Genomic DNA, 20610 nt, shown 5'->3' on the forward strand with positions numbered 1-20610 from the left:
CAGTCATCATGGACAGCGTCAAGAATAAGATCCTCATCACCGGAGCTTCAGGGCAGTATGGACGCCTTGCGGTGGCCGGGCTCCTCGCCAAAGGTGTCCCAGCTTCCTCACTACTTCTTCTGACCCGCGATCCAGCAAAGCTTGCAGACTATGCCTCACAAGGCTCCACCATTCGGCAGGGCTCTTTCGATGATCCTGTAGACAAGCTTGCAGAGGCCTTCGCAGGGGCTGAGACCATGCTCTTCATCAGTACCAGCAGGGCCGGAAAGAGGCTACCGCAGCACCAGGCAGCCGTAGACGCCGCTTCCAAGGCAGGTATCAAGCACATTGTGTACACGTCGATTCTGTCTGCGCACTTGGAAAAGCCTACGGCTCTTGTTGCAAGAGAGCATCATGCCACCGGTAATAGCCGCCTCAGCAATTTCCATCTTTGCCACAGGGAATCTGACTTGAGTTCACAGAGAAAATGCTACGCGTTAGCGGCCTCTACTGGACCGCGCTGCGCGATGCGCAGTATTCCGAGGCCCTCACTGATGTAGCTGGCCCTCCAGCTTTGAAGGCAGGCGTCCTTCGTGTGAATGCCGGGCAGGGCAAGATGGCTTTTATTAGCCGGGACGATTGCGTCGGGCCCGCCGTTAATATCCTGGCCGATCCTTCCTCCCATCGCAACAAGGCGTATCACATAACAGGCCCCGAGCTCTTATCCTGGGCGGATGCCGCAAGAATCATGGGAGAAGTTGTTGGCAAGACTTTATGTTATGAGCCTCTAACCGACGACGAGCAGCTCGCCATATTCGACGAGATGGGAATTCCGAGGGAACCAATAGATGGGCTTGTTGTCAAGTAAGTGGATTCTAGCCGCTACCTCAAATTCTGGCCATCAAGTCAAAGCGGGGGGCGCTTATTGCTTGCCAAAATGATCGCGAAATTCATACATAGATGTCAAAGTTTAGCTAACCCCTCTCCTCGAAGTGGAAACCCCTGGAACAGCTCTGACATGGTATCTTTCACAAAAGCAACAGCTTTAGGGGAGTTTGAGATCATATCGGATGATGTACAGGAACTCACATTGAGAAATCCCAAGAGTTTTAGAGAGGTCTGTGAGGAGCGCCTGGTGTCACTTAAGAAGTAGTAGTTCGCAAGAAGAATGAAGGGTACGCAGTATGGTCTTGAAGGGTTGTATTCCATGATTGCAGTTTCGTAAGCCGAACTTAATTGTCAAGCATATATACTAGAGTCCGGTCGCCTGGTACTCTGAGGAACCGGTGGAACAAGATTTAGAAGATCAGAGACTCATGCTGAGAAAACCTAGGAAAACTCAGAACTTAAACTGCTTGGTTTGATACTCAATTGATTATTTTACAGGTTCTAAGTTGTGCCGTCTAAGGTTACATGTATCCTATAGTCACCGGGAATCACCCTGGGCATTATCGATATGAGCAGGTCTTCCATTGACATCTTGTAGAAGTAGACTCTTGCCGGTATTAATTCTCATATTCATGCGCTACCAAGTCACCGTAAAGCATCGATCTGGCCCAGGTAGGCTATGGCTTTTGCATCGCTCCGAGGTCTGGAGGATAGATCCAGATGCACAATTATGATTTGTTCCGTCTGAGTTTCCAGTCGTATTGACTAGTAATTATTCACAGTCTTCACTGACGAATTGGGCAAACTGTTGCTTCGCCTGGTGAGTTTCATTTCTTGCCGTCAACAATGCAATAATCGTGGAGGAGTTAGTAGTCCCAACTTGAACATCAGTCCGACCATCAGCTTCGCGCTTGGCAACGCCCTCCGCTGTCATAGCCCCGGGGTGCCGGGATTGCTGTGCCGGGGGTCTGTTGACAATTGTCTCCTGCGTTCTGGTGTTTTGGGCGCCCTGACGAAGCTCGCGTCCGATGTTGTTGGAACTGCCCTGGGTGGGTTTCCTTGCTGGGGTGAGTGGCACTTGCAGGTTTTGGGCTCGTGGTCCTCCGTTGCTCACTAAATTTTGGTGGAAACACAGTCAGCATGTTGCCTTGCAATTGATCAGAAGATTTAAAAGTAGAGACTGATGCCCAAGATCATGCTGACTTTTTGGACGCACAGCCAGAGGCTGCAACAAATAGTCGGCTGGCCAAAGGCCTGGGGTACTTCCTGGGGACACTGATGTGGGGAAGAAGGCAGCAACTGGAAGTTGTAGAATCCTTACATGCATGTGGTCTGTCATCCTGCTTAGACTTCTGACTGAACCAGGCATGAAAACTAGACTGACTTTTCCGTGCCATTGTTGTATGGGTTGTCAATGAATGTGGGTAATGTGAGCGAGTGTGTTGAGATGAATGAAATGAGTTTTGACTCGAAGTGTAGGTACTTGCCGACCAGGTAGGTATGTAGGTAGCTCCTGTATTAACTGCCACGGCCGTGAGGGCAACCTAGATATAGGTGGACGTCTGGATAGGGCTGTGGTCCAGATGTCCTAGTGCAGGCCGCGACCATGTCGAATCAAGCTTGTCGTCGTTTCAAAGATGCATCTAGCATCTGACACACATTGTCAATTCTAAACACCAACACGTGCGTCTGATTTGCACCTGCGAGTGGTGAGCGACCAGCCTGTCTGAGAGACCGCAGTATGTCATGGCTGCGAGCAAGTGTTTCGGTGCAAGCAAGAAGCGGCTGGGACTAGTTACGCTGTGACTGGTCTGTCCTGTCTGGGCCTTGAATGTTGGTCACTGATAGCCCCGAGACCCGTCTCGGCCGCGCGTGGCCGCTCCGGGTCCGACCAGTTGACCTCCCCGGTCGACACCCGCGGACGCTGTTTCCCCGGCCGCTGACACTCCTCGGCACTTGGGCGCCGCCTGCAGCAGATGTGCAGGAACAAAATGATTTGTAGCAATAGAAAGCGAAGCGGAACTCGCATTTACGAACAAAATTGAATCATTGCGTGTTCAAGATCGGCCTCGAGGACTGTAGACAGTCATGGAAATTCTCCCTCCAGGTCTATCACTGGGCACCAAAATGAGAAAATTGACTCTGCGGCAGGCCGATAAATTGCACTGTGGCACGGCCTCGTAGCTATGGGGTTTCACTCAGTACCTAAATACAAGAGTAAGTCTAATTCTACCGCTTGTTTGCTCATAAACATTGATTGCCCCTAAGCATCTCGTCGTCCGGTCTGCAGGTCCATCTCCTCGTAGCGGACCTTCTTGGTCTTCTTGAAGATCTTCCACCAGAAAACGTTGATCACATATATGGGGATTCCGACTGTGCATTGTTAGCAATGGGCCCAGGACGTGAAGCAGTGCGCATTCTGCAGAGCACGCAAAACACGACTGATAAGGGAATGTCTGGGAGGTGAGGTCGGTACTTACTGTAGCTGGTTATGAATTTGTCAACCTTGAATGGCATGAACGCAGAGAAGCCGTTGAAAACAATGACCAGCACGGTGACCACAAACGCGATGTAGGCTCCCCAAGGCAGCAGCGGGTTGCGGTACGGCATGACACTCCTGGGAATCCCCTGAGCCTTCATGCCCTTCAGCATGAAATGGTAGCTGACCAGAATCGAGATCCAGTTGAGCGCGCCAAACACGGTGACCAGGGATACAAAGTACCCGAAGACCGTTGCGGCATCCTTGGTGACGTTCATGAAGCCCAGCAAAATGAACAGCGACGAGACGGCGACGGCGGCGATGGGGACACCGTTCTTGTTGGTCTTGTGGAAGATGGCGGGGGCCTGGCCGTCCTTAGCCAGAGCCCAGATCGTCCTGGCGGCGAGGTAGATGTCCGAGTTGGCGGCGGAAACGGTGAAGACGAGTAGGAAGCCGTTGATGACACTGTCGAGCTTCTGAATACCGGCGATCTTGGCCGCGATAACGAAGGGGGAGGCCGCGCCGCTGGTGCCCTTGGACGTGTCGCTAATGAGCCTCGCGTTGTTGTAAGGGACGGCCATTCCCAGGCTGATGACACCGGCGACATAGAAGAAGACGATACGCAGCAGTGTCTGCCTCACGGCGCGGGGGACGTTCTTGCGGGGATTGGGCGTCTCGCCGAACGCAACACCGACCAGCTCGGTACCGAGGTAGGCGAAGGTCGCCTGGACGATGGATGCCCAGACACCGAGGAAGCGGCCCAGGTCTCCTTCAATGTTGTTGTACTGCTTGAATGCACCTGGGTCTTTCCAGTACCGGAAGCCTCTGCGGTCGTGGTCGGGGCCGCCTCCCAGAGCGATGACGAAGCAGATCAAGATCAGCGCGCAGATGACGATGGCTTTGAGGAGCGACATCCAGAACTCTGCCTCGCCGAAGAAGCTAACATGGAGGAGCTGCGGGTGTGGTCAGCTCGGGGGTCGGCACTTGAGCAGGGTAGGGGGCTGTCCCGGGGTGTCAGGGACGACTTCATGAGGTTCATACATTGAGTGCGATGATGGCGACGCCAAAGACGACGATCCAAATCGACACGTTCAGGTCGGGCCGCCAATAGGCGATGAGAATACCGGTCACTGTCAGGTTGTTCGGCAAGACGATGACGTATTTGAAGAAATAATTCCACCCCGTTGCGAAACTACGGGTTCACCGTCAGCATGGAGCTCTAGAGATCAGGAAGGTAAGACGGGAATAGACATACCCCAGTGCCGGATCAACAAACCGAGAGGCGTAACCCGAGAAGCTCTTCTTGTGTGGCAGCCAGGCACCCATCTCGCCGAGTGCCACCATGACGATGTAGACGATGAAGCCCATGATGATGTATCCAATCAACATGGAGCCGGGGCCTCCGTTCTTGAGCGCATTGCCGGATCCAATGATCAGACCTGTACCGATAGCACCGGCAATGGCCATCTAGTGAGCGAGTTCTGTTAGAATGCACTTCGAATACGATGCTATGGACACCGGACAGAGGACAGCGGGCTGGTGTTGTTGCTACGGGATGGGCTCAACTTGCCATATCTGCGGGCCCAGGTTAGCGCGACTCTTTCCATCTCATTTTTTTCTGATTATTAGTCGGCCACATACTCAGCTGTCTTGGTTTCATGCCACGATGCAGGTCGTCGCCAGCCTCGTGCACCTCACCGACCTCACCATCACCATGGGGGACAACGCGCTCATCCTCAACCGAGGAGGCGCGCTTCTCGTCGCTCTTGACGAAGTCGAGGAACCCCATCCTGGCAGACAACCTTCAACGTTGGGAGTCGGTCCCAGCAGTCTGTCTTGGGCTTGGGATCGTTGAGACCCTTGCTACGAACTTGGTCGAGTCCTGGCTGTGCCACTCAAGATCGACGCTGTCTGGTAAGTGCCGGGCAGCAGCGAAGGGGGCAGGGCGCAAGACGGGACTTCAGAGGAGGGATCAGGATCAGGATCAGGCCAGAGACGACAAACTCGCCCGCAAAGAGCGACGTTGGGGCTTGACGCGGCTTATAACAGACAGCAGCAAGCCGCATTCACCCCCTCCCCCCACCTCATCTCACCTGGCAAGAAAAAACCCCATTTTCGCGCCGAGAAAGCTACATACTCGGTACAGTGACATGCCTGGTAGGCGGGCCAGAAATGGCGTGCTAGGCACATTCCTCAGCGAATGACCAAGGGACTGGCTGCTTCCTTCAGCTTGGCACACAGGGATGGTCTGGGAGCTGTGGCAACCTCGACAGGGCAATACGGATAGTGTACATATAATAGTTGCAAATTCATCGTCAGCCAACGGGGCTGCACCGCCAGACCGCGGCCCTGTCATGCCTGTCTCAAAAGGGCTTTCCTGCAAAGGCAAGTCCTGCCAGTGAGGAGCTGGGGAGCGTTGCACCGCCAAGAGATAAAGCGGCGCTGTGCCCCAGTTCGTCACGCCCAGCACCGCCCCCCTTGCCCCAAAGCGTGCAGGTGTGTTCGCCCGAGGTCAGCTTATCGTGGCCGGCTCCACCTGCGAGCCCACCACCAGCAGGGGCGGGGACGAGCAGACGAGTTGCGTGGTAGGCTGTAGCTGGCGATATGGGGTCCAAATCCGGGGAAGTAAAGTCTTTGTAGATTGGATTTGCTGATACGGTCCGCTGTTCTGGAAGCACTCGGGTGGGGCACCGACATCAACCGTACGTACATGCTCAAGTATGTACTACTAGGTATTATGCTAATAACATTTGAAGGGCCTGTGACTGCATGCACAGCAAGTATTGCCAGCCCAGATGGCACATATCAATGATGTATATACATGTGGACAGGACAGCCCTGGAGCCAGAATCAAGATCGGTAGACACACAGACAAGCACATCGGACAAGAGAAGCTTGAGGCGGGAGCCCAGCAGTTCAAGCCTCGTTCCTGAAAGTTGGCGCAGCCACCCGAGGACGCAAGCATCTCGTCCAAGGTTCCAAGTTGCCATGCCCAGGGGCCTATCGGGCCTGTGTCTTGGTGTTTTCTTAGCCCTTCCTTCAGCTTGCACGTGGTGCAGACGTGCAGAAAGGAAGAGCTTTAGAAAGCCCACCTCCGCTTCAAAGTTTCTGCCAAGAGCCCGATGCTATCCATCTTGGGTCACATCCAGGCTGATTACTTAGTCCTTACCTTATGGCATCCCATCAGAAGGGTTCCAGAATCCCGCTATCGCTTGGCGCTGCTTGGCACTCCAGGGCTCCCAGCTGCCGGCGGGTCCAGGCCGACACGCCTCTCGCCAGTGGTGTACTGTACTTATCGGAGCCCTTGCCGACCATGTTATGTCGCGTCACATGCACTGCAACCAGGCTGAGTTCAGCGTCGCATTTTGCCTCCATCGACAGACACAGCCCTGTTGACAGTCCCTGCGAATATTCCAAGATTCCCAGCTGCTTGGATCGCATCCCCGAATCGGCCGCCTGGGCTGAGAGTCCACGGCTGAGACATCTGCACCGCCAGTTGACGCCGTGACGGTCATATCGGGCCAGAACCGCAGCTGAACAGCTCCCGCCCAAAGTCTTGGACCATGCAAGGCACAAGGCCCGGGCGGGCCCTGGGCCAAGCGCTTGTGCCGGGGCAATTTAAGACGACTCGCGGATACAGCCACCAAGACTGAGGCGAGTCAGCCCCCAACAACCTTGAAAGTGAGATATGTTTCTCGTCTTCCGGATAGACTCGACGATTCGTTGGGGCTCGGCGCGTCAATCGGGCAAGGCGTTTTCTCTAGTGTGCGAAAATAGCTTGAGGGCAAACCTTGGTCTACCTAGGCACGATCCTCATCCCTGAGCCTCGAGAGTGGGGAAGAACAGATCTTTTGATCTTCATGAAGCATGCAGCTTTTGTGCAGTGCTTGCTATCAACAAATGGAGAATTCTCATCAACGCATCTGCCTCACTCATCAGTCCGGGGGGCTGGCCGCGAGCATATGTGGTAGGGCATGCCGTCGTCACATGTGCAAGTACTTCGTCAATGTTCCATGAGCATCTATTACCGGTCGCCTGATACACTGTCCTCCGTACACCTTAACGTCGTGATGATGAGGAATCCTCCCGCATGGAACCAAGTTTGAGGCAGCATCTACCCGTCCGCCCCAAGTCTGACAAGGTGCACATGTATTCTCTGTAGCCTGAGAGCCATGCCGGGGGGGGGGTTCTTGTTTTTCTTCTTCTTCTTCTATACACGACATATGGACCATGGAGTACATTTTCTGGTATGGGGGTGCGTGACGACTTTTGACCGTGGCGTATCAGCTCCGCAATTCTGTGGAGTATTTTACTAGAACATGACAGCACCCATGTGCCTGCCTACCTAGGTAACGAGCCTTCCTTGGATACGCAAACGGTGGGCACATGAGCTTGTGTGTGGTTTCGCTTCTATTCCGTATACGTCCGAGGACATACATGGCGCCTTCATACGGTGGTAAGCACTCAAGACCCAGCGCTTGGAAAGAATACGATGTCGATAACAATAGTTATAATACGATAGGTGCTTGTGGCCTCAGCCTTACAGACAAGGCTAAGGGGCACCGTCTTGACGACGGCGTTGACTAGAACGCCGCGATGGAGTTATACGGCGAGAGTAAGTCTCTCAAGATGGTCGCTGTATGATCTCAATCCAGTAAAGAATACGACAGGAGGATATCCTCAGAGATAGTAGCAACGAGAGCAGTTTGCCTCTGGCGATGCGATTGGACCGGATGCCAATGGACATGCATCACCACCACCGCCCCACTCACATTTGGTCAATTTTGCCCGGACTGGGAGATTGGCGATCTCCAAGAAGTCGAGCCATTGATATTTATTTGATGCGTCTATCCCAAGCTGAGTGGATGCCTAGGCACCAAAGTGCTGTTACGTCGCTCGGGCCTTGATCCAGACCCGAGTCGATGACGCCGGATGCTTTGTACCGGCACCATTGCTTTGCTTGGGCAGCTTCCAAGGCCCGCCACCAACCGGTTCTATGTCGTATGTCGTGAGGATAGCGGCAGTGAAAATCAGAATCTCCTTGAAGGCGAACTGACGACCTTTGCACATGCTTACTCCCCCGCCTGTGAAGGGTGTCAGTAAAGTCAACCTCGGGGCCAGAGTTCCACTCCAGCAACTTACCATATGGCCTCACAACCCCCATATCCGCGCCCACTGGCTGCTTCTCCCCCTTCTCGTTCGGTGTATCCCACTTGATATGTCTGTCAATAGACCACTCCTTGGGGTCTTCAAAGACATCGGGGTTCATGTGGTTCAGCTCGTGGGCTCCGTGCGCATAAGTCCCCTTTGGTAGCAAGAACTTGTCCGAAGACGCGTCCTTGTCGCTAACTATGACATCCTCCCGGATCACCTTGAAGCTCCATGCGCTGACGTCGACCCTGAGGGTTTCGATGTATGCTGCCTTGAGAAGAGGGCACTTGTTGACCAACCCATCTACATCAATACTCTCGATCCTCATGGCCTGTTTGAAGGCAGAGCCGAACCCATGCGCTGGCTTCTCAATGACGATGTAAGGGGCGACCTCATCCCTGATACGGGCAAGTAGGACCGCGTCGGAGTTGATGCGCCAAAGCATCCAGAACACGAGCGGGTTGGCGTTCGCGTTCATGGCCCAAGCCAAACCGAAGTCGCTTGAAGCTCGCTGCTCGAGTGTCAGGCTGTACTTGCGGTAGACTTGGTCCACACGGCCCTGGATCAGCGGGCTGACGTTGTCGATGTCGGCCCACTCGGGCTTGGGCTTCTGTCCCTCGCGATCCGCCTCGAGCGCGGCGTGGAACTCCCGGAGGCACGCCATGGCTTCGGACCGCGCGCGGCGGGCAGCGATAGCTTTTTGGATGGGCAGCCAGGCAGGGAGGTCGGCGGCGAGGGCCATGAACCCATCGTCGAATCTCCAGAGGTGCTGCCAGAAGCGGGGGTAGTTCTCGACAAAGTCGGTGCCGAACAGCGAGACGTTGGCAGTCATGGCGATGAAGTTGCGCACGAGATCGTACAGGTCGGCTTCGACGACCTGCTCGCCCTTGTTGTCCCGGACCGTCTCGGCGCCCGCGTACTTCTCCCACTCGACCTGGTCGACCTCGCTCTCGTTGAATGTGACCAGGTCGGCAATGTTGTGTCGTAGGCGCTGCACAGTCCTGTCCACCATCTGATTGAGCGCCTTGTCGGAGCTCAGGAACCTGTAGAGGGCGAGTAGTTCATCGATGACCTTGTCGTATGTCTCAAGACTAGCCTTGCTTCTCGGCCAGCCGAAGTTGCTCTTCATGAGGTGTTTTGACGATGCATGGCCGTCGGCAATATGCACCGGCTGGTTGATCAGGGACGCCGTCAGGCCGGGCTTGAACACGACGGTGTGCACGCCGCCGAGAAAGTTGAGCGAGAAGGCGCCGCCAGGGTGGAGGCTACGGAGGCCGGCGAGGAAGCTCTCGGCGCCAAAGACCATCTGAGGTATGTGCCCCAGATACGGGACCCAGTAGGGGACTGCGGGTGCTATCTTGGCGCCCCCTTTGTGAGGCCCCCGAGGGTCGACGCCGGGGCGGGCATTGTTGCCACTGATGATCCGGGTGGAGACGCAGACAACAGCAAAAGTGACGGCGAGGACAAGCAAGTGCTCCTGCTTGATGCGCGACAACAAGCCCTGGACGAGGGCCGAGACGCCAGCCATCTTGGGCGGCTACTAGTATCAGCAATGACTCGAGTACCTGTTGATGTCGTGTCACCTCACTGCATCGTCTGTTGAGGAAGAGTTGGTGCCGTTGGGCTTAACTATCAATTGATAAACTTTGGCCAACGCGCCTCGCGCAGCTGAGGGAGCCTCCCCCTGAGAGCTTACGATTGAGTGAGCTGGCGTTGGCCAAAAGTACCGGGACCAGCGGATCATTGACGGACCGTGCACCAACGCTCCGAAGGATCACGATTCGACCAATGATGGGATCAACGATCTGGCTCGTCGGCAGGCTGCCATTTCTGCTCATCTACCGTAAATTGCAGGCATCATTCGTAGTAATAACCGTAGAACAGAGGGGCCCGAGCCTGCGAGGGCAACATGTTTCTATAAGTGTACTACGTAGTACAACAGAGTAGCCCGAATCAGCGTACACCAGTACCCCAACCCTCCAGCCATTCAGCCATTATGAGGTACCTAGGTACCTAGGTACCTCCTAGGCGGGCATGACCAATAAAGACATAAACGTACATGGCTGGTTGGCACTGGCTTTGGAGCATTCAATGTTTCTTTTATCTTCTTTTTGTACCACTAGTCATCTGCTGGCAAAGTATAAGTGTCACCCAGGTAGCTTGCTGAAGCGACATCATCGTCGAGGACGTGTGCAGCAACTTGCCAGCAAGCCGCCACAGCCCCATCGGCACACTTGGGCGTATTCCATGTCACCCACATCTGGAAACGGAGGCTGCAGATGTACCCAATGCCTATTACAAAGCAGGATCCGACCGAGATATCGGGGTTGTATCTTTCGAATAGGCCGGAGGATCGGATGTTGTCTGATTAATCAAGTCGGCTGCTGCTAATCCGCGCGCGTATCTCGGGGCTTGGAGTGGACGCAGGGTGTGTAGATGGGCATGGGCCGGCAGCTTGATCTGATCTGGAGGATGCGGCTTGATGCTTTGCTTGGCCGACTCCCGAGCCTTTATTCGCTGGCGCGAGCTAGAGTTCAAATGATGTGACTCCTTGCGTGGGACGATATCCGGCCGATCATCGGATTTTGGTGTAAGACGTGATCCTCAAGCAGCTGTCGCCATCTGCTTCCCCACCATCGCCAACACCGCGCCTACTATATAACCCAACTACCAAATTGAACTTGGCAATGCCAGTCCGCATCATACAAAACACCCATGTTAGCGCGAGTTTGATTGAACAGGGTCCTCTGCCGGAAACTATCAAAAATGTCTTTCGCCGAATTCATCTCAGTAACCTTCCCCAACGCCTCGACGGAAATCCAGCCGATCCCAGGGGCCAAGGCCGACCCAGACTTCATTGAGCGTTATTCGCGTGGGCTCGACGACTATGATTTCAACTACACCCTCATCCCTTGTAGGTAGTCTTCCTTTGTACGGCAAAATTATACGTGTCTTCGGCATCCCGTGAGCACTTGAGATCATTGATGTCCTCTGGAGCTTGCCCTCTGTAGATGTCTCTCATGGGTATTTGATATTGTGAATACAGATTTGTCTAACTGGAAATCGTTGCACAGATGGGTCCGGTGGATACGACCCCTTCACAATAGGGGCCACCATCTTGGCTAAGACTAAGAAGCTCAACATCATTATTGCCCTGAGGCCAAACACCATGTTCCCCACTGTTGCCGCCAAGATGCTTGCCACACTCAACCATCTCGGCAGGGGTCGGGTAGTTGTGCACTTTATCGCTGGAGGCAGTGATGCCGAGCAGGCGAGGGAAGGTGATTTCCTGGACAAAGACTCAAGATATGCCAGGCTCGAGGAGTACATCAAGATCCTCCGCCGCGCATGGGAGTCGTCCGAGCCCTTCGACTGGGACGGCCAGTTTTACAAGTTCAAGGATTTCTCAAACGCGGTGCAGCCCGTGGGCGGACCACGCGCCATCAAGGTCTCGGTCGGCGGCTCGTCGCCCCAGGCTTACCAGGTCGGCGGCTCCCTCGCCGACATCTTCGGCCTGTGGGGTGAGCCCCTGAAGGAGACCAAGGAGCAGATCGACAAGATCTACGCCGAGGCTGACAAGGCCGGCCGTGCCAAGGATGACCGGCCGCGCATCTGGGTCACCTTCCGGCCCATCATTGCCGAGTCGGAGGACCTCGCCTGGGCAAAGGCCTACAGGACGCTCGACGCGCTCAAGGGCAACGGCGGCGCCGCTTGGGCGGGGCAGGGTAAGGCGCCACCCGCTACAGGCGAGCCACAGAACGTGGGCTCTCAGCGCCTTCTGGAAATTGCAAAGCGTGGCGAGGTGCAGGACAGGTGCCTGTGGTATCCTACCGTCACCGCGACGAATGCGCGGGGTGCGTCTACGGCTCTTGTAGGGTCATACGACACCGTTGCCGAGTCTATCCTGGATTACGTCGATCTTGGCGCCGATCTGATCTCTATCCGTGGCTATGACAACCTCAACGACAGCATCGACTATGGACGGTACATCCTGCCCCGGGTCCGTGAGGGATTGGCCAAGAGGGCAGCGAGTAATGGCCAGTAAGGGTAGAGATCTCAAGCACGTAATTGAAAACCGTTATCTTTCCTGAATGATCTCAAGAAATGTACCTGAATATATATGTCATGATATCCCATTGCATACAACTCAGGTCTACCCCATATTTATGCCCGTCTGGTATGACTGATCTCCTGTGTCTCTCTCACGTCAACTGGTCGAGGCCAAACATCTGGAGGAAGAACATTCACTTGAGCACTGGCAGTTCTCTGGACCATCTTCAAAAAGCAGATGACTATATCATAGTAGCTCTAAGATGTCAAACAACCCTCAACCCTCCGATTCTTCCTCGTAGTAACTTGCATGCCCTCTTGTCATGTCACCACCGCAGAAGTCAGCCAATAGCATATCCAAGGAGTCACGGTTTAGAAAAACGCCCCTCCCGAATCAGACTACAAAGGTGAAGGGTATATGGATCACATACACTGTTGCCAAAATATCGTCATGCCCCCATAAGGCTTTTTTGGTGTCATACCAGAGCCTCTGTACCTTGACTCCCTTCTCAGCCTTCTGGTGGAGGCCATTCCGGAGACTGTCTGTTTAGAGGTCCCTTTGAGTTGACCACCCCTCGTCCCATAAGAAGTTGTTCGATAGACGTTATATCTTCTAGCAGGGATATTCTACAGGACATTAGGAGGCTCTGCTATAAGTGAGGGGATTGTCCCAGGAGAGGTTGGCTGAGGTGGGGGATACAGACCGTGGCCGCGTAGCGGACACCCGAGTAATGCTTGTGGTCAGTTTCGTGCACGATGAAGATCTCCATACACACGATCCGTGGTCATTGAACTTGATTAAGTACTATTTAATGTATGTAGTAGTGATTCTCTCTCTATAGGCGGCATCAAGACCGACACAGTTGTCCGTTTTCGGCAACCGTCCATGGCTCTGAACCGACTGCCCTGGTCGAGTAAAAGAGTCCAGTCGGGTCGTACTTCGACTTGATGCCAAGAAGGGTCTCGTACTTTGACCCGAAGAACGTTTGCTGGAAGTTGGGCTGCTGAAAGTCACCCTCGTTAAGATAGGCGCCTGACTCAGGCGTGGCGGCTTCGATCTTAGGGATGATAGTGTTGGTCATGAGCTGCTGGTTTGCCAGCATCTGATCCCAGTCTGCCGGGTCGAAGGACCAGACAGTCGTCAATGTGGCGTGGACGAGGGCGCTTCGCCAGGCGGGCAGCACGGCGTTCTTCTCGTCGGTCGCGAACTTGCTGACGTCCGTTCCGACACCGATCCAGGTGACGCCCTGCTCGGCGATGAAGCGGGCTGCTTGGTTGAGTTCTGTTGCGTTGCCCTCTACCACTGCGCGAGGGATGAGTCTCGCACCGTACTGGGCTATTCCGACCTGGATAGCACCGACGGGGAGTGGTCCAAAGTAGGTATCGTAGTGTTTGTAGTACGAGCAAGATTCGTTGTAGGCAGCTGTGTACTTGATGTTCAGCTCGTTAAGTTTTTGAACAAAAGGAGCCAGGATAGTCTCGACTTCTTCTGCTGTCTTGTTGTAGGCCGTGAGTGGCGCAATTTGGAAAAACTAGAGTTGCATTAGACTTGAATCGAAATCGAGCCGCACAATTCACCAAGAGGAACTTACAGTGGAGGTGAAGTAGTAAACAACCATGGATCCCGCGTCCACCATGGCTGGCAGGGCCGCGTGGAATGCGTTGATACCCTCATAGAACTGGTCGGCGGTTGTATCAGCCGCGTAGAAGGCAAGGGTACCGCCTCCAACATGAGTGTCGGGGAAGACCTTGACGGTCATCGAGGTCACGACAGCATAGTTGCCCGCGCCACCGCCGCTAAGAGCCCAGTAGAGGTCTGGGTTCTCTGTAGGGGAAGCTTTGACAATCTGGCCATCTGCAGTGACTGCCTCCCACTCCAAAACATTGTCCGCAGAGAGACCGAAGTTTGTGCTCAGGGCAGAGTGCCCACCGCCTTGTGTATAACCTCCAGCAATACCGACAGTCGGGCACTCACCACCAACCACAACCAGCCCACGGGCCCTGGTGGCATCCATGATCTCGTAGCCCTGAACTCCCGCACCGACCTTGACGGCCTGCCCGGTGTAGGTGGCATCCTTCCAATGGAGGAATTCGATGTCCTTCAGGTAGTGAGTCCACACCGAGAGAGATCCGGCCCCAGTTGAACGACCGAGATAATCGTGTCCGGTGTTTCGGATAACGAACCGGATGTTATTCTCCTTGGCAAATGTGATGGTAGCAACCACATCATCTGCGTTTGAGACATTGACGGCGTAACGGACATAGTTGCCGAAGTCACAGGGCTTGTCCTCGGCAGTGAAGGGGTCACAGCTAGACGTCGAGGGGGCAATAAGTTAGTCGCTCATGTAGTCCTCACAGGAACCGGTATGTCAACCCGGCACTTGACTTCTGCTTACCTCTGATTGGCAAAGAAAGGGGCCATTACGGAGGACGGGTCCGACATGCTGTGAACTTGTTAGCTTCGTTTCACGGGATGCAAGCCACAGGTAGCTCCAACTCACTGCACCTCTGGTGACTTCCATTCGCTCTGAAGCGTTGAGCAGGTGGCATTGTCGAACTGAGGGTCGTGGCATTTCTGAGCCAAGGGAACAGTCTCGATCAGCCTGCCACCAACCGTCGCGTTCAAGGATTCCCAGCTCTCGGTGGACGGCCAGCAACTCTCCCCTGGGAAGCACTTGCAAGAGCCGCTCGAGAAGGCCAGGGAAAGCGCAGGCGTGGCGCAAACGCCGAGATACAATGTGGAAGTCCTCATGTTGTATTGAAGACTGACGGGTGACTGCGGTGCTGAAGAAGGAGGCAAGAACCAACGGCGTAACCACTCTTGATTCAATCGTATCCCACTTGTTCATATAATGCTGTCAGACCCCTTTGCTACTTACTTGGTGGCCGTCTAGAATAGATCAAAGCCACACCACAAGGATCGTGATATGGGGCCCCCTAGATTTGGTCGTTGGAAAGAGTAACGCGCAAAAGGTGGAGTCGGAGGGAAGGGGGCCCACCTGGAAATCCTTGACCTTGAGGCATAACACAGGACGTCGGGACTTCTAAGCGGCACGGGTGCAGGGATTAGATCTGCTGATCCTGCCGTTCCGGCAGACAGGATTGCATCTCGAAGTGTGCATATAAATCTGCAGGCCGAAGACGGCATCGTTTCGCCACAACATGCTTGATATCGCCCTCTTCAGCTCCTCCGGCCGACTGGTGACCAGGCCAGCATTTCCCAAGTCCGCAGCCAATCGCTGCATGGGGGGGAGAACAAGGTTTAGGGACCCTGCCAGTCGTCCACCCTCGCTGTGGGGAGCCTGGGAGCTCGGCATATCCCCGGGGTGATCTATCACTATCAAGCACTGGCTGGAGTGTGCGGCGCCCAGCACCCTGGTTGCCCAGACGGAAAACCATGTCGTTCTGTTGCGACCCGGGCTATTCTTCACTTTTCCAGACACGTGGTAAGCATTTCCTGATCCAACCTTGACAGTTTGATGCCCGAAGGAACCTTCGTGCGGAGCAGGAAAAAGAGTTCCAAATGCCACGTGGGCGTTCTTTTAGTTTTCCAAGCCATCAAATATTTGCGAACAGTCAGAATACACCTTCCCCAACCGGTCTAGACCATCGACCCCTGCCGAGTAGCGCCGGCCAACCTGCGTTTGATATATCGTTCCATTTTGTTCGCGTGGCCCAGCTGCTGAGTCCACTTCCGACAAAAGTCCAGCGGAGCATGCTTGTTGCATCGGATGAGGACTGCCGAAGGGGTCATCTGCCCCGACTGTACAGGGAGCTGGCCATTGTACACAGAACTCTCATTCGCCCTGCGTACTTAATAATCGACGGTGTGGGTCTACTCCCGACCTTGCACCGTAAAGAAATTATCTTGCAAGTGTCTAGGCATGTTGCCCAGCCTAATCCCTGACATACCTCAAGTAATCACTACAACCCCGACGACGTCCGTCGGGCCAGCGGCATCAAGCAGATTAAGCTCCCTCCTTGAGACAAGCTTTGTTCTAGAAAACCTGGCCCTGGATCTAGCGCCCGAGAGTGAGGATGGGTGGGATGGTTCATCCAAGGACGGTCACCGTTCATGAGACCTCCACCAATAGCACAGGAATTAGACCAGCCCCTCCTGTTTGCGGCAAATTTCGCAAATGACACTCCTGAGCAGCGGAAGCCTCGGCTGATATGCGTCAAACCCCCACTCGAAAACCAACGGTGACAATCGCGGTCGATGGTGCTCGATGTCCGGTCACACATGTGCAGTGAGGCAGGGACCGATCCCCCGGGAGTGCGTATTGATAAGCCACGCAATGCGTGCTCCCGCTTTCCAGATTCACGCGGCTCAAAGGGGGACAGGCAGTAGTCCTAGGAGATAGAGCCATCAAAAATACCCTCGGAGCGCCTGGCTGCAAGAGTTTGCCCACATTCCCACCATCAGGTGTGGACACTCCGTTAGCACAAAGTATCTCGGATAGTAGCTGGCCTGAAGTGGGTACCTCGACCTGGACAATCACCGGGCCCTTATGTTTGGCCCAGGTTCATGCAGGTATGTGTGAGGTGAGCAAGGGCCTCAGCAAGCTGGCCATCTTGAGGTACAGACTGTTCCAGCGGTGATTCAAGATGCAGTTCAGGCCGATCCGAGTCTAGATTGGTTTGGCGTCTTCTCCGCCAGTCACTCATATTTGACGTCCACCCGCTTTTCAAAATGGCAGATTGAAGTTGATGTGGGCACCTGGGCTGTTTGCATCAAACTGCACATGTGGTCTCCTGATCTACACAGTACAAAAGTCGTTCGGTTGACCGCTACGTTCCGGATCTGCAAATTCCTGATCTCAGACAGAACCCACCCAGCAGCCATAGCTGACCTTGACCGAGCTAAGCAGAATGGGGTGGACCTTCAACACCGCGGACCCGAATGCGCCGACAGATGGGCCCAAGATCTCAGGTATGCCGATGATTGAATTAGTACTGTATTGGTGTGGGAGGTTCCAGAGCTAATCGTGTGAAAGCTGTTGCGATAATCATGACGACTCTGGCCATGGTAACAGTTATTCTTCGCGTTTATGTCCGACAATTCATGGTCAAGGCCTTCGGCGCTGGTAGGTACATTCGATATTGCAAGAAGATGTTCTTGATTACATAGGCTAATGACCAAACTCATAGATGACTGGGTAATTGTCTATGCTTGGGTGAGTTCTGCTTGTGTTTCCATTGCAGCTATGATGGAGTTCTCACATGCCTCAGATTTCCTCCGCGGGCTTCGCTATCCTGTCCTGCATCCGTGAGTTCTCATCACCATCGGCCTTGACCGAGCTTTAATACAACAAGGGCAAGTGACTGACGATGCCAACCCAAACTTGAAGAGACACGGTGGGGCCTTGGGCTACAGAACATCGAAGATCTGCCCACCGAAGACATTTATAACTTTGGCCTGGTAAGTCATGGTGTAGGCTCCTTGACTCGCGGCATCAGGCTGATGGAAAGGGATGTATAGATACAATACATGGGCGCTCCATTGTGAGTTTTCAGAAACTTTCCCACTGTCGCGACTAAACATTTGTACGGCCTATCTGATGCTGACGAGGAATCATCAGTTATATTACAAGCATTCTAGCATTCAAGCTGAGCCTACTGTTGTGTCAGTATCACTTTCCACCTTTTACGGATCCCCGTCTTTCATGTTTTGGAATACAACATTTGAACACTTTGGGACCCGTACCTAGGTAGCAGGACTAACTTCACCACTAGCATACCTGCGCTTCATGCCAAAAGGCGCTTACAGATACGCTACATTTGTCGTTATCGTCTTGACCATTCTTTTTCACTTGTCGTTCCTGCTGGTGCAAATTAATCTTTGCCAACCCGTGAGCGCTACATTCGCTGTCAAAGCTACTGTTCAAATTGCTGACAGACACCGCAGATTGCTGCCCAGTGGGACCCGAGCATCGTGGATAAGACGTGCCTTGCCGGTGTTCCCGTATACACCACCATGGCTTCACTGACCATTGTGTTCGATGTTACTGCGTGAGTCTCTTCTGATTCGATACATTGAAAATGCGCCCTTAAATTGTTTTACTTTCTGTCGATAGGCTTGTGGCCTTTTACCACGAAAAGGGTACTAACACGTGAGATTGGATTAACTTCAGCATGGTGCTTCCATTCCCTGTCCTGATGGGCCTGAAGATGCAAAACCGCAAAAAGCTTGTGCTGCTAGGACTGTTTGGGCTGGGCATCTTCATCACAATCATCCAGATTATACGGATACAGACAGTCAAGCGGCTAGCTGTCTACACCGACTCTGCACCATTGATAATGTGGTCTGCAGTCGAGGCCAATCTGGGAGTCATAGTAGCTAGTATCCCGTGCCTATCTCCCCTTATCAAATACTTTAGGGAACGGAGCACGGTCGGCTCCAAGGGCAAGTCTGGGGGAGCAGGCTACCAGATTGGGTCCCAGTACGCACTGCGTACATGGAAATCGACAAATCATCCGCGTGATACCCATCTCGGGGGCTCACTCTCCGGCCATCGGGTCGAGGCCGAAGCAAACATCACAAATTGCAATACGGACAGCACGGAATATATATTGGAGCCGACCAAGATCATGGCTAAAACTGAGATCACAGTCACAAGGGTATAGCGTCTTTGGGGGTGGGCTGGGTGCACGTTCTGAAAAAAAGAATCACGAGTGTCGTTTAAATTTCGGGGGTCAACTGCATTCGGATTCTGGTAAATCCAACTGTTTGAAAACAATTTCAATCTCGTGTCTCGATTGTAAGACCTATGTCTTTAATGCATTCTGCTCAGGTGTCTGCTTAGCTGCCATAGTGCCAAATCCTTCAATGTTCCCTCACTCCTCTTTAACCCCCAATAGAAAACATCCCACTTAAATTATGGATGTACTGCAGGAACCTAGGGGCTAACGCCCTATAAATCAAGTGGTTTCGTTCTTAATCCGTATACATCCTGAAGGCGTACGGTCTACTTGTAGAGTGGTAAACGTGCAAAGACGGACCTCGGCAGCGTTCCAAGGCTCCTAGGAGATTGGTGTGCCATCAAATACTTCGTGAAGTGTGGTGCTGCTATGGAAATAGTAGTTGTGTGGGATATTGATATCTAAGATCTTGCCTCCCTTGGCTCGCCATGGCCTCCAAACCGTGATTGAACCAAACGTCAACTGATCCCTAATTAATTTCGCCCTAGCTGAACACGATCTTCTCAACGAGATTCCCTTTGTCAAAACAATCCGGCTCACTTCGACTCGTTTCATAGCTTTGAATGTTCGAAGCTTGCACTTGAATTTGCATGGTCATCTTAAGCACCTTGCTGGTCGTCGGAATGCGTCTCTCAGTGCTGTTTCCTGAATTGAGATTCCACTTCAGCAATTCATAAGAATGGTCCTCCAGCCGTTTGAAGTGAAAATGGCTGCTCATAACACGATGGTTGTAGCATTTCGAAGCATTGCAGAGGCCTTTCGAGACGGTGCTTTGACTTTCCAAGTGTTACCTCCCTAAGTAGGTACCTAGTAGGTGGGTACGCAACGTCAGACGTTGTCAAGCCACTCAAGTCATTGGTAATACCCAGGGTACGTGGTTCACGGACCTAGGGCGATGGTCTGAAGGCCTGGCTACTTTGTATATCTGCCATCATGGATTAGATAATGATTCTCTCGGTTGTACCACGCAAAGCCTCGTATTCACCATTTGCATCTCCCCCCATGTGCAGCGATTCGGGTTACCTGGGTAGATCACGCTGGTAGAATATTGGCCACACTCCAGGTCGACTCGACAGCTAGCATACTTCATGGCGTCTGAAAAAGCTGAAGCAGACACATATCGAGATGGGCTTCACCGGTATCAGTCTCACAGCCATTGGAGCATATAGTGTGCTGGTGTGCCTTTTCACGAATGGCAGCAACCACCTGGGCAAATGATTGATCGTGATGGGGACATGCTACCTAGGAACTTACTGTTCAGTCGAGCGTGGAATCTATTGGCGTTGCGTGTTGGTAACATTAATTCGTGCAGTATAGGTACATATGTGGGTAGATAGTACCCAGGTATGGACGCCAATTGG

The 20610-nt window shown here is 53.5% G+C and overlaps 6 protein-coding genes across 6 annotated transcripts; 3 read left to right on the forward strand and 3 right to left on the reverse strand.

The window, feature by feature from the left end:
• Positions 1–8: 8 nt before the first annotated feature.
• On the forward strand, positions 9–1132 carry KVR01_004444 (uncharacterized protein; the record flags this gene model as incomplete). The annotated part of the gene is made up of 3 exons (XM_044785166.1): positions 9–402; positions 462–843; positions 973–1132. The coding sequence occupies 3 exons, from the start codon at positions 9–11 to the stop codon at positions 1130–1132; spliced, it is 936 nt and encodes a 311-aa protein (XP_044646608.1).
• A 1998-nt stretch (positions 1133–3130) lies between these two features.
• On the reverse strand, positions 3131–5135 carry KVR01_004009 (uncharacterized protein; the record flags this gene model as incomplete). Its single annotated transcript, XM_044793978.1, has 5 exons — positions 3131–3240; positions 3348–4299; positions 4388–4538; positions 4602–4785; positions 4988–5135. The coding sequence occupies 5 exons, from the start codon at positions 5133–5135 to the stop codon at positions 3131–3133; spliced, it is 1545 nt and encodes a 514-aa protein (XP_044646173.1).
• A 2612-nt stretch (positions 5136–7747) lies between these two features.
• KVR01_004437 (uncharacterized protein) lies at positions 7748–10349 on the reverse strand. Its single transcript, XM_044786471.1, has 2 exons — positions 8489–10349; positions 7748–8430 (listed from the first exon to the last, which is right to left on the reverse strand). The coding sequence occupies exons 1-2, from the start codon at positions 10023–10025 to the stop codon at positions 8234–8236; spliced, it is 1734 nt and encodes a 577-aa protein (XP_044646601.1). The 5' UTR covers positions 10026–10349; the 3' UTR covers positions 7748–8233.
• A 914-nt stretch (positions 10350–11263) lies between these two features.
• Positions 11264–12542, forward strand: KVR01_004182 (uncharacterized protein; the record flags this gene model as incomplete). The annotated part of the gene is made up of 2 exons (XM_044791450.1): positions 11264–11411; positions 11572–12542. 2 exons carry the CDS (start codon positions 11264–11266, stop codon positions 12540–12542), a joined length of 1119 nt encoding a protein of 372 aa, XP_044646346.1.
• An 853-nt stretch (positions 12543–13395) lies between these two features.
• Positions 13396–15688, reverse strand: KVR01_004058 (uncharacterized protein; the record flags this gene model as incomplete). The annotated part of the gene is made up of 5 exons (XM_044785949.1): positions 15547–15688; positions 15049–15484; positions 14944–14991; positions 14140–14857; positions 13396–14079 (listed from the first exon to the last, which is right to left on the reverse strand). The coding sequence occupies exons 2-5, from the start codon at positions 15297–15299 to the stop codon at positions 13396–13398; spliced, it is 1701 nt and encodes a 566-aa protein (XP_044646222.1). The 5' UTR covers positions 15300–15484; positions 15547–15688.
• A 1731-nt stretch (positions 15689–17419) lies between these two features.
• Positions 17420–19174, forward strand: KVR01_004355 (uncharacterized protein; the record flags this gene model as incomplete). The annotated part of the gene is made up of 9 exons (XM_044792596.1): positions 17420–17480; positions 17545–17634; positions 17699–17724; positions 17780–17816; positions 17899–17969; positions 18030–18052; positions 18318–18399; positions 18456–18559; positions 18682–19174. The coding sequence occupies 9 exons, from the start codon at positions 17420–17422 to the stop codon at positions 19172–19174; spliced, it is 987 nt and encodes a 328-aa protein (XP_044646519.1).
• Positions 19175–20610: the final 1436 nt, after the last annotated feature.

This window comes from Diaporthe batatas, assembly GCF_019321695.1.
Source record: "Diaporthe batatas strain CRI 302-4 chromosome Unknown Contig00004, whole genome shotgun sequence".
NCBI classification, from domain to species: Eukaryota; Fungi; Ascomycota; class Sordariomycetes; order Diaporthales; family Diaporthaceae; genus Diaporthe; species Diaporthe batatas.

Coding starts and splice junctions, on each gene's coding strand:
- KVR01_004437 (XM_044786471.1), bottom strand. CDS start 10,025: ATGGCTGGCGTCTCGGCCCTCGTCCAGGGCTTGTTGTCGCGCATCAAG. Junction 8,431..8,488: donor GGGGGTTGTGAGGCCATATG/GTAAGTTGCTGG, acceptor CACCCTTCACAG/GCGGGGGAGTAAGCATGTGC.